Genomic DNA, 13,374 nt, shown 5'->3' with positions numbered 1-13,374 from the left:
AAGTCAAAATGATGTGTTCCTTTCCAATTTGGCAATGTTCAGATTCTTTTGATGAAGGAATTCTAAACCTGAGATAATCAATGAATCTTTCATGAGATACAGATTAATAAATTATTCCACATAATTCTGTTTCTGTTTTTAAGACTATTTTATCCACATTTTTTTATATCTTGGCTTTTGGTACAAAAAATAGAGAAATTTAAAAATTAGAAAAAAGAAAGAGATTGTCATTTTACATATTAGTATCAGTAATATGTTAACCTTAGTTATTATGTAGTATAAATATTATATAGACATACATTTCTTAACTTCAGTGTTTAGAATCAGGGATGAGAATTTTCCTCTATATAAAGACATTTCATCATTTTCCCTCATCTTTCTCATCTATAAAGTGGGATTAATAGCATTTACTTTTAAGAAATGAAATAACAATTTATGGCTTGAGAAGAAAGTAAATTGGGTCTTTTTTTAGGCTTTTGAATTTGATAGTTTAAAGCCAAAAATGTATCTTCAGAAATCCAATAAAGATATAATAGCACTCTCTTGAATTTAAATCATTTAAATCATTTAAATCTAGCTTTAAAATAGGATTTCAGGAAATATTGATACTCCTGCTGGATAGATAGCTGAATTTCCAAATAACTAAAGCACCATAAAAAATTCCCTCAAGGGTGAAAAAATGCTGTGAATATTGTGAAGAAAAAAAAAAGCCATCCAAACAAACAAACCCAAATCAATTTAGCTTATGAAAAATAAAGTTTATTTACAAATCATATTAACCTTTAAGAAAATACACAAAGAGAATACATTCATTTAATGAGATAGAATTACCAGATCTGGGATGGGGAGGGAAGGGCATCTTAAACTCTAAGCTACTGAAGCAATTTTTACAAGTTCTCCACAAGCAGGTGCCAAACTCGATTACCCTCTTGGGAATATTTCTCATGTAGCAGCTGAAAAGGGGGAAGCTAAGATAGGGAGGCTGGGGAATTGGATCTGTTTCTACTGATAACTTCCTCCCGCTCAGTCTTGTTTCTTCGGTAAGTAAAACTATCTCAACCCAGGAAATCGGGAACACATTTATAATTGTTAAAGGGATTCTGTAATGGAGAAAAGAGCTTCTGACATAAAGGTAGATAAATATTTAAATGAAAAAAAAATGTTATGTTTAAATTGCTGTAGACCAAAGAATATACTTGCCAGGCAAGAATAGGAATCATTAAGTCTGTGATCCAAAGTAAGGCGTTGTACCATCTCAAAGAGGGAAGCGTGGTCAAAGTTACAGGGGTTGGAAGAGATAAATTCATCCATGCCATGTTTTTGAGCTCTATCTGCGTCTGTTCATTTATACATGTAGAGAGAGACACAATTTAGAGAAACACATCACATTTTTTTTGACATTTCAAATACACAGGAATTCACTAGACATTATGAACGTTAGCTGTTTCCCTGTTGCCTCCCACCAACATCCCCAAGATATTCTTTTTACCTCCCATTGTCAACTTGCATCACTTACTGGTGAGTTTATTGCATTTAGGCAAAAATATATTGGCATCAACATGTTTATCAAATGATCACATTTCCAGTGCATTTATGTTGTTCTTTAAAAACTAAGCACAAGACCGTAACTTCGCCTGCATTTCACCAAACACTGAAAGCAGATCGGATCTTTGCTTAAGATAGCCTATTTAGCTTTGTTGGTTTTCAATAGATTCTGCCATTCCAGTGGTTATGTCTACAGCAATTTCTCTGCAATTATTGGGATTATCTGAAAAAAGGGTTATGCTGATTTTCAGCAAAGTGACAATATTTATATCCTCTTCTTCCAAATCCGCATTGCCAATTTGGTTTCATAAAAGGTTTGAGTCCCCACCCTCCAAAATTAAAAATAAAAAAAAAAATTTCATTGAAACCTGGAGATTAAGTTAAATGGGAATTTAGTTTGTGATAATCAAGGACATTGCCTTATAGTATGCTTACTCAGTTAGCAAAGCTTAGGAAAGAGACAAACAAATTTACTCAGCAAGGGCTATGATCTGCCATTTATTGTGAATTAATAGTCTCAATGTATTCACACTTCTCCTTACGGGGTGAAGGCTGTAGGCAAAACCTCCTAAGGGCTAACTAATTAATCTCAACACGTGTAACTAAAATACACTATACTCAACTGGCAAAATAACTCAGAGAATTCAACTCGTGTGTGACCAGGCAAATCCTAAAGAGGTAGAAATGAAGGTGCTCTCCATTAAAGAAATTGGCTTACTCCACCTCATCTTTACTGACTCTTCTGATACGCAGAGTATGGAGAAAAAGAATCTTATATGAAATCGAGCGAAAGATTTTATTCATCCTTTTGCAGGAAACATTCTACTGGAATACGGGGACCTGCCAGGAACTAGTGATGCTGTCAGGACACGGGAAAAACCGATTTCTGACTTGGGAGTAGTTTGGATAATATTTTCATATGTGGCCTCAGTCCCAAGCAGCTTTTTTTTTTTCCTCTCCCATGCTTGGGGTATGGCTGTAAGCTTGGGTTATGGTTAGCAGTGTGACTTTCAGATGATGATTTCTCCTGTTATTATTGATATTGTATTAATAAACCACTCAAACCTAAATGCATGGTATTGTCAGATTTATACCTCCTTATTGTTTGAATTTTTTTAAAAAAATGTTGCCGTTTTTCATAGAAGCAGCAAGTGGTCCGTGTTTGAACGAGATGTGTCGTTTATGCCCAAGACTCACAGAAGCAACGGTTTCCAGAAGGCAAGTTGAAGAATGTGTATTTTAACAGCCAAATCGCTCCATTAGAATAATAAAACACAGCTTTTGGAAAGGATGTCAAATGCGCAGGAATTATATTAGAGAATCTGAGAGAATCCTCCTTGCTGCATTAACTGCCTTAGATTTATCCTCAGGAAAGTGCTTTCAACTTGAGGTTGGCTGCTTCATCTGGGAGGCTTCTTTCAGTTCGGTTGTTTGTTCTCCAAACTACATTTCTTCTTTGACTTAGGATGACCAGGAAGTTGTTGCTCCCGGGAAAGCTAGCTGCTTCTAGGGCATGTGTGTGACTCCTCTGGCCCAAGGCAAGTGTCTTAAACCTGCTCCAACTGTAGTCTCGTCTGGCATAATGACACTCTTGCAATCCAGGTGACATTTTTCTATCCCCCTTGATAGACTCTGCCCTGTCACCTCCAACCTGTCAGTCCCAAATCAATTTAACTCAGGAAAAACTAAGCGTGGGGTACGCACGAATTGCTCATGCTGTTTCATCCTCATAAAAAGCCTCATCCATCCCTCGCCTCCCAATTTTAACAGATAGATCAGGCATTTTGGCTAGCAGCAGCTTCTTGCTCTCCGATTTCTCAGAAAAGGCTGCAAGCTGACAAACCGGCCGGGGCCTTACTCTGCCAGTTTGGCTTGGCTATTTTATTGCCTTCAATTATGATGGTACAACTGGTCATTTAGCTTAGAGAGAAGGGGGCTCTTTTGTAGCTGTTAAAAAAATATGGCACATGTTTCAAGTCTCTTACTCTTTGTTTGTTTGTTGAAACTCTTGAAAACTTTGCTGATGACCTATTTCGCTTTGCTGGCCACTCAGGAAATGGATCTGAAAAGGCGACTTGGCTCCTCTATGGAGACCTGGATTCGGACCCACTCCCCAACCCCCAGTCCATCACAATGGCTCAATGAATGCGGCTTTGTGGTGCTAATTCTAGGCTAAGAGTAAGTCTAACTAACAATTTCGTTTTTTACTAACATTTTAAAGCAAGCTTACAGAAAAGCCTAAAATCAGTCTGCTTTCGTTTTCAAAAAAGTAACCTTGTCAAAATAAAACTTCCTTTTCCCTTCTTCCTTTCTCTCCTCTTTCTCCCCATCCACTTGTAGCACGAGCCTAGGACTGGATTTAGGAGGTCTGGATTTTAATTTGAGCTCTGTTTTTAAATAACTGTAGGATGCTGGCTGCATTGTTTATCTCTCTGAGCATCAGTTTCCTTGTGTGTAAAAGGAGCTGAATTTTCAGTTCCCTTCCTGCCATCATAGGCTGTAACTTAATGATCCTTAGATCCCTTGCGCACTATGTGTGGAATGGAGCTTAATGCAGTGGGAATTTCCAGCAAGTAAAGTGAGCAGCCTCTGGATTTTACTTTCCCCAAATTATCATTTACTCAAAATTGGGCTCATTATTCTAATGGTTCCAACAACTCAAGAGCGCTTACAAGGGTGGCTGGCTCCCACAAAATCTTTGAGTTTCATTGAGTTTATTATATTTACTGAGCTTATTATGTTATAAAAAAAAAAAGGAGGAGGAGTAAGCCAGGAGGGCTGTTTCAAGGAGCTAATGAAAAAAATCTCATGTTTAAGCTCATCCTAGCAAGGGTTTTGGTATTTTTTGTTTTTGCCACATTCCCAGCCCTAGAACAGTACCTGGCACATAGTAGGCACTAAGAACATATTTGTTAAAATCAGAGTTTATCTTATCAGAATAAATACAGAAATTCACTCTATTAACAAATATTTTTCTTTCTTGATTTTATGGAATATTTATATACTACATTGATTGGAAACAGCTTATTTAATGGGAGCTAGCATAGCAAGTGGTTAAGTGGCTGGGCATAGGCAGGTCACAAAGATTAGATTTGAGACTAGCTCTGCCACCACTAGGTATGTGATATGAGGCAGGTTGCTTAATGCCTCTGGGCCTCCTTGGCCTCATTTGTAAATTGAAGGTAAAATTCAAGTCTACCCTCAGAGGACTGTTGAGAGGATCTTAAGAGAAGCACCTGGAAAGTACCTAGGGCCCTGGCATATATTAAGTGTTCGATAAACATTAGCGAGGAGTAAACAAGCAGGATCTTCAGTGTTTGAAAAGCCAGTTTGTTTCAAGTTGTTAGTGAGCCAAGGATGTCTCTGCATTTATAGCTAATGTTCTATTCCTTCTTTGTTTCTTAAACCTTATCATTTCTAGGAAGCTGGGAGTCCTTCCCTATCTCTCTGCTTTATGTTTCTTTTCTGTCCCTATATAACCAATTCCTACATACTGTCTCCATGTTTTCACTGGGTTATTTTCCAATTTCTCTGTGGTCAAGACACATACATAAAATTGAATCCCTTGGTAGATAACATGTTCCATGAGGGCAAGTTTCTAATCTGGTATTTCCCCTGCCAGCTCTTAGAAGAGCCAGGTCCTCAGGAGGGGTTATTAACTGACTTACTCTGACACCTTCATCCCAGGAAACTTCTCATTGACTTTATTAAGGAGTCACACACATGGGGATTCAGATGGTATCTTGCAAATCCAAAAGTAGGAACATGTGCTCTTAGGGGAAAAAAATCTTATAGAAGGAAACAGAATTCTAGGTGCAGGTGTCTTTGGATACCATTCAGATTGTCTGCCTGTGTCTCCATACATGTCTAGGACCATATGCATTACATATGTTGTCTATTTTAAAATAAAACACTGCAGTGGTCCAGCTGTTCCAAATTCTGTTTCAAAGAACTTGTGGGCGCTTCCCAAGCAACACCATACAGTCATTCTTGCACTGTCCCGGTCTGTTCTTCCACAGTGTCAAACATAAAAAAAAATGCTCTTGCAACTCCATTTTTCCCTGTACAAACAGTTGGAATTGGTTGATTAAAGCAAAAGAAAACTCCAATGTTGACATTAGCAGAGGGAAAACAGCCCAGAGCAAGAAGTATGAAAGAGTCAATTCCTGAATTCAGGACATTCTGGGATCACTTCCTTTGCCAATATTTGGCATGTGTCAAGAGAATAAAAATGAATGTGAACATCAGGTTAAGCAAAAAGGAATTAGGAGGGTAAAGTGGCTGCTTAAAACCCCAGTGATGTTTGGATGATCTCTTGCTTTGGGAGATGCATCCTAATGCTCTTTTTCATTAGCTGTATTTTTCCAGAAATCAAAGATTGACATTTTAAGAACCAATTTCAATCATCTTTACCTTTGTCAGACCTAGCCTTAGGAAGTAGTTCCTACGTCCTGCTTGGTCTTCAAGGGCTCCAGATGTACTGATGTGAGCTATGTGATTTTATAGGCTCTGCAGCTAGGGCATAATTCAACACACCTTGCAAACATTGCTACCTATTTCACTTCGGGGGTTTACTTGCATAAGGATTTTTTAGTCCTTTATGACATGGGCATAGGAGACTGCCTTCAAACTAAGCTTGGTTGGATAACGCTGATATTGGTACCTACATTAAGAAACTTCGAGAACTGTCAATGGTATCCATGACACAGATGCAGTTGATGAACATACAGACTTATGGAGAGCAGGCGCACTTTCAAGCGGAAACTAGTCTAAACCTTCCCCCAAGTTTGCTTGGAAACAATTTTGACTTGACATTTAAGGAATGTTGGGAAAACACTGGTTCCTAAAGTGATACTATTACGTGGGTTTTACACTCTCATCTCATCTAATCTACTTTATTAAAATTCAAGTGATATGGTTCCTAATTGACTACTCTGTCATTTATGTTGTTCTTTGATCATGATATTTGGGTTCATTTCATGTTTGATAGACTTTTCCTTTTTTCCTCCCTCACAAATGAAAAACCATATACTATTTTTCATGATCTATTATCTCAATATCAAGCATACTTGATGTGATCTTGCTTCTAACATATATATTTTTAGATAGACTTGCAATAATGTCTAGCAAATAAATGTAATTTTCCTGGAAGAATAATATAGTTTTCAAATTTTCATTTTATTGAAATTCTCCTATTATTCCAACAGCTTAGGGATTAAAGGTAAAAGGTCAAATCTATCTTTTATTTTGTAATATCACATTTTGGAAATTTTCTGGGCTAGTGAAAATTCACTGTTGAAAATAATTATGATTATATTATTAACAAATTGTCTGAAAGAGGCTCTTCTCTCTCATGAATCCCTTTTGTAATAAGCTAGAGGTAGCTCTTTTAACATTGAAATTTAGAGCACAGTTATGGCTGTTGCTACTCCTGATGGATGCTAGAGGCAAGAGAATAGCTAATGCAACTCTAAAGTCATCTGTGAACCCAAACTGCAAATTAAAAGGTGACTTTGTATCTCTGTTATATGGAAAATGTGTGCTTGTCATATCTGCTTGACAGTACAAGAGGGAATGTATGGTTTGGACAATAATGAACAATGACAGTAGTCAGCTTCATCAGAAGACATGAAATAAAGAAATGACAATGATTGATGGCAGCTGGTTGTTTATGGATTTTTCTAGAAGAGCTTTTCTTGGAATACTCAAGTAACCAGGGGATGTTGTGCCCTGCCTGAGCTCTGCACAGCAAGCAAAAGACTGGTCCTCACATGCCTGCTGCCCAGAGGCACAAACGGACCACTTAATTGAGAAACAACTTAATTGCTTCGTGGTCCCTTCAGCTAAACTGGGGTAATATGAATGGCCAAGAGAGGATGGTTTCTTTGGAAGCTCTCAAGGCTCACATTGCATCATGCAGAAATCTTGAATTTAAAACTACTGTGGCAATACCCCCAAAAAGATAAGCGTGTGATGTTTATTTCAATGTTAATTTCTATAATTGTCAGACAATTGCTTTTAGTAAAAATCATAACAGAGATTTTGTCAATGATCTCAAGCAAAATAAATAAATGATTTTAGTTTTTCCGTGCTGTAGTTATATTAACTTACAGAGTACTCGATGTTTTACATTCACTCCAACAGGAGCAAAATAAATTGTCTATACCTGATTAATAATCTTACTAGAAATCACTGTATGGCATGAAAATACTCAATTAACTAGTGAATAATATGTTAAATATGTCTGAAGTAGTTAACAGTGAGGTAAACCTTCATTTAATATGGTCTGTTTAGATCAAATCATGGTGTTTGGAAAATTTTAGACCTGATTGTGGGAATCTATTCTTTTAAAAAGTGATTTACTCTTACAATGAAAAGGGACATGATTTACAGTATGGTTTTGGGTCATCCAAATTACATTAATATTGAATTAATTATTTGATATTGCATTACTGCAACGTAGCAACTGCAAGTTGACAATATAAGAAGATATAGCAAAATTTTATGAGATAAAACTATAGAAGGAATTAAGGCAAACAACTGTTTAAAAATCTACTAGGATAGCAATGCGTTGTTGTGCAAAATACATGTAAATTTGTTTAGAACAGAATCCATTCAGTCATCTATTCATCCATCCTTTCTCTCATTCTTTAAAAAAAGTATAGCAAAATCCTAAATTCCCGCTAAGTTTACGTTCTATGAGAAACCTTTTAAAATGCCTCATCAGACATTCAAGAAAAGTAAAGTTAAATTAAGTATCTGCTTGAAGTGGTGAAAAAAGTCTGTCTGCTAGCCAGGGGTACATTTATGCAAAATAAAAGAAAAAAGAAAGGGAGGAAAAAGCAAATTAAAGAAGGAAACAAAAAGAACTTGAAGAAAAGACTATTATTAAATGGTCAGGAGAAATGATATGACCTAGTTCTTCTAAATTGGCATTCAGAATACTCAAATACATAGTTGCCTGCTCTCTTGACCAATTTTTTTAACTCCCTCTCATGCCAAGTCTTTCCTCAACACATTTTTGGTTGATAGCTTTTCCTACGTAAATTAAGGAAGTGTGTGTGTTTTTTTTATTAATAACTCAAATAGTGAAGAGAAAGATTTTCTAAAGTTTTAAAGTTTCCTTTTCTCTTACATGGGCATTTTAGAAAATTAATACAAATACAAATGATGTCAGAAAAGTTATTGTTGTCATTGTTCTTGGGAGAGTAGCAGAATGACATTTGAGACCAGAGGCTCAAACCCTCCTTGGCATTGTAAGACTGTGAATCCAAAGCATTTGTAAATGAGCAACATGGATTCAGTCATGTCCTTAATTTCCTGTTTTTGTGTGTGGTAGTTCCATGTATTGTAGCTCTCCTTTCCAAATTAATCCTCTATTGGGTCTTACATTAGAGCACACCCTTAAGCCAGGTAGAATGAATTCTTTAGTGTTCAAATAATGCATTTGCTTTCTTAATTGTATTTTGCAATTTCTTCCAGTCTTGCTCAGTTAACATCTCTGGGTTTCCTACCCCACTTATTTTTTAAGGTATCCATGGTTACCACACCATTGGTACTCTGACCAATCGAATCTTTGGAATGGGAAAGGAAAAACAACAACAACAACAACAACAGCACATTATCAGAGTGCAAAATGATCTGTTTTCAGGCATTAAGCAGTCAGGTAGCTGTGAATTCCATGAAACAAAGGCATTATTCGCCATTTTGTTGTGATGTTAATTAAGATTCTTGGAATGAACAAAAAATTAGATGTTAATGGTTGGCTTTACTCAGAGGATCATTTGATGCCAATATGAAAGCCAAGGAGAGGAGGCAATTATGCACACATCACATGCATCCTAGTTTCAGTATGGAAGCTTACATTTCAAACCTAAGGTCAGGAAAATAACATGAAAAGTTGTACTACAAAGTCTAGACATGAGGAAGATTTAAGGGGGAGGGAAGCACATTGCAGGTGTCAGATAATCTAGTCTGATTATCTGAGCTGTGCTAGCTATAGGGGAGCACTTACCCTTCAGTCCAGCTAGAAGTTAGCAGGGTAAGAAGGAACAAACCAGAATAACATAAAGACTAGCAACAAGGCTCAGGAAAGCAGACAGGAGTTCTAACCTAGCAGCCTAAGTTCTTGGGTTCGAGCAAAGATTGAACAAGAAAACTTAAACAAAACAAAACAAAAAACAAAATCAACCTCCCCCAAACCAACAGTAACCCAAATCCCCCTAACTGTTGAAGACGTTCAGGTGGTAGCAAAAAATAGAACAATTCTCAAAAATACCCAACTTTGGGGTTCTATGATGTGATTAACAGTTATTAGTTGAGAAACAGACATTAAAATGACTCATTGCAAGTGATATATTAAATAACCATTGACCAAATGTCAAAGCTTAAAATACCCTCTTCCCCCCAACCCACCCTAATCCAAATGAGAATTGAAGTACTAATTTTTACTGTTCCACTAACACATAATGGACAGGGGATAAGGTATCTCAACGAGAGACCACGCGGCATAGTAAATCGTGGAACACTCAACTACAGATTTGGACATCGTTTCCAACGTAAGAAGCATTGGCCTTAAAAATTGGAGAATTGCAAGTATTTGTTTAAAAGCATTGTATAGCTAGGTACTGACTTAATTTTATTAAATTTTAACAAAAAAGAAAAAAATTAAATCAACAATGACACACACAAAAAAACTACAAAAGAACAAAAAAGTTTTAAAGGTTGGTGAAACCCTCCCAAAAATCTCTGTAGAGTCACACACAAACTAATGAATAGCAGGATCTATTTTTTCAGTTTTTACAATTCCACATAAATACCCCACTCTACTCTTCTCGACGTGTCTTTTCATTTTAAAATTGAGCTTTTGAAATTGCAAAAAATAAAAACTGTTAAACTTAATTTAGAAAGACTCAAATAAACTCACAATTACTCCCAAGTTTTCCAAACTATAAAAATGGTCCATTCTTAAGTTTCCCTTAAACAGACAGCGACATGACAAGACTGGAGTGTTTATTTTCTCTACCCCAAAATATTTCTATATTGCTTCCCTTCTCTATGTAGTTTTCCATTTCTATGCAGCCTCCTTTTGTCTTGTAAATACTAATAAAGTGATTATAGAGTTAAGTCATTGAAAGACTGTTGTTCTTACAAATTATTCACTAGCAAGAATGGCAAGTACTTTGAACAAATATTCAAAAATAAGATTTAATGAGATGTGTGCAGAGTTAAGTACTTAACAATGACCCTTACCTTTTGGCAGTCAAGGAAATCTTTTAAAATGCAATACTTGATTTTCCTTTTTTCATTTTTTGTTAGCTAGAGAATCTGTGATCGACTTAATTTTTGTGATGTGACTCGATTAAAATAAATCATTGTATAGATTGGCATCCAAATGTACGTGAAGAATGAAAATTTGCTCTTTACAACTATGTTATGACTGTGTTTTCATCTTTCTTGCTTGGTAGTACCTGGTGACCAATCTGTCCTGCTTTGTTCAGGATTGAGGGGTTTCCTGGGACACAGGATTTTCAGTGCTAAAAGGAGAGACATCCTGGGCAAACTAGGATGAGTTGGTTACCGTAAGTATGAATCAACACTGTGGGTTTGACTGAGTTACCCATGCATAAGGCTTGATCTATTTAGTAGTGACGGTTCGAATTTTACAAATTACAGAAGCTGTGAAGTAATTATGACCTTCTATGGCAGACTCCACTAATAATTATGATATACAGTCAGCTCTCCAGTATCCATGGGTTCTGCATCTGTGGATTCAACCAGCGGTGGATTGAAAATATTCAGAAAAATATTACATCCGTACTGAACATGTACAGACTTTTTTTGGGTCATTATTCCCTGAACAACACAGTGTAATAACTACTTAGAGAGCATTTGCATTGTTTCCAGTATTATAAGTAATCTAGAGATGTTTCAAATTATATGGGAGGATGTTTATAAGTTATATGAAAATACCATGCCATTTTTAAAAAGGGACTTGAAAATTCATGGATTTTGGTTTCTACAGGGGATCCTGGAACTGATTTCCCATGGATACTGAGGGAAGACTGTATTCCCTCATATCTAGCCACTTTTTTCCCTTTTGGTTGCTGTGCATAACTACCCAATGATACCATGGAATGTAAAATTCCTGGTTCCTTTCTTGATCATTTTGCAGATGCTCAGGCATAAAGGTTGGGTTGATTAAATCCTAACTGGTTGTCTCCGCTGGCTTTTAAATTATAGGAACAGAAGCCACACTGGCTGGTACTCTGGCTGCAGTTTTTATTAAGTGCTTAAACTAGCAATAGATAGAATTTGGAGCAGTGTTGAGGCTCTGTTGCAGGGATAATAAAGTAACCATGGGATGACTGGGATCCACACTATTGGACTGAAGTTCTGGGTGAGGGCTGCCATTTATTACATGGCCACTGTGTACAGTTGTGCAGATTGGGCACTGCAGAACTCAATGGGTGCCATTCACATTTTTGTGTATGTGCAAGGTGTTTCCTGTATTACACAGTCTCCATAGCTGACTGTAGTGGCTTGTTCTTTTAGAACCTGGCAGATGTAGCAGGGCCTCATGCTCTCTGGAGAACTCCCATTCCTAGGCAGTAATAAAGGAGACAGTACAGAAGAAGGTAGATCTACCACCAGGTACTGATAAATCCCAGGGGCATGCATGATCTGGCTTTCTCACTCATCTCTTAGCCTACTTTACATATTCCCTAGGGATGATATCATTTACCACCACCACCCCCCCCAATTCTAACTCTTAGGAGTTTGCTTCGGATGCTCCATTTAATAAAAGTTCCTTATTTCAACTAGAGTAGTGATACACATCAAGCTGTGTGTATTCAATTGAATCTTTCTGCTGATGCCTAACAGCTGGCATTCTAATTTCACAACTAAATGAATCCTATCCACAGAGAGAAATCTACATCAAGACCCCCCATGTATTTCCATGAAGAGACATCTCTTCTTCAGCACCTTCCATCACAGGTTTTCTTTTTTAATCAGTGTCTTGTCTCTAATTTTACTCCTGAATGTCCTTTGTCTTATACTGGTGAGGAAAAAGTGGGGTCAATAGCAAACTATGTAGCAGTTTCTTAATCTGGGCAGATGATAGAACAGAGACACTGAATGTAGGGTGAAATGACTTTATATAGGGTGAAATGACTTTAGAAGAAATGAAGATTATTTGGAAATAAGACCAGTATTTTCCAAATATCACCTGAGATACATGCTTTATGAGGTTGATTTGAATGGTGATTATAGTTAGAATTTTTTTCTGATACACAGGTAATTCCTTTTCAAGAGGTTATGATAGGATGTGCTGTTTCCAAATGTATTACAAAGGAGCATGTTGGGCAAGGTGAAAGGAGGGATTTTGTCTTACTTTTTTTTTTTAAACACAACAATTAAACAAATACTGGGTATGATTTATCTCGACTAGTAACTATTACTCTCTTTACTGCTCTCAAGTAAAGCTAAATGCAGGAAGATGTTAGAGAATACAAGAGGGGAGAACTTGGTGGTAGGTGTGGGCAGAAGGCTACTCCTTTTCCCTCAAGTCTTACCCCAATCTTTCTTATTGTTTCATGATTTTCTTTGTGGAAACTCACAGCAATTATATGATTATTTACACTGTTCCACAAGGGCATGCATCACCATCAGTACTGGACAGGAATTCCTGGGAGCATCTGATAGAATTTGCGATCCAAAAGAAGTTGTATTTCCTGATCAACAAGGGTGTTGCAAGGTGTAAGAATATAGTCTTGTTGGACAGAAATGGACATGGCAATAGAGTTCACCGAAACGCAAGTTTACCTC

At 36.8% G+C, this 13,374-nt stretch overlaps 1 protein-coding gene across 1 annotated transcript in view; it reads right to left on the bottom strand.

Annotated features, from left to right (window-relative positions):
• CADPS (calcium dependent secretion activator) overlaps window positions 1-13,374 on the bottom strand; it is a 497,883-nt gene that overhangs the window by 146,731 nt on the left and 337,778 nt on the right. The window contains exon 12 of the mRNA XM_017854222.1: window positions 1,201-1,337. Within this exon, the coding sequence (XP_017709711.1) occupies window positions 1,201-1,337 (137 nt within the window). The remainder of the gene's footprint in view (window positions 1-1,200; window positions 1,338-13,374) is intronic.

This window comes from Rhinopithecus bieti, unplaced genomic scaffold, assembly GCF_001698545.2.
Source record: "Rhinopithecus bieti isolate Rb0 unplaced genomic scaffold, ASM169854v2 scaffold_36004, whole genome shotgun sequence".
Classification (NCBI taxonomy): Eukaryota; Metazoa; Chordata; class Mammalia; order Primates; family Cercopithecidae; genus Rhinopithecus; species Rhinopithecus bieti.
The sequence above is the reverse complement of the archived record's forward strand: the minus strand, read 5'-3'. Positions and strand labels throughout refer to the sequence as shown.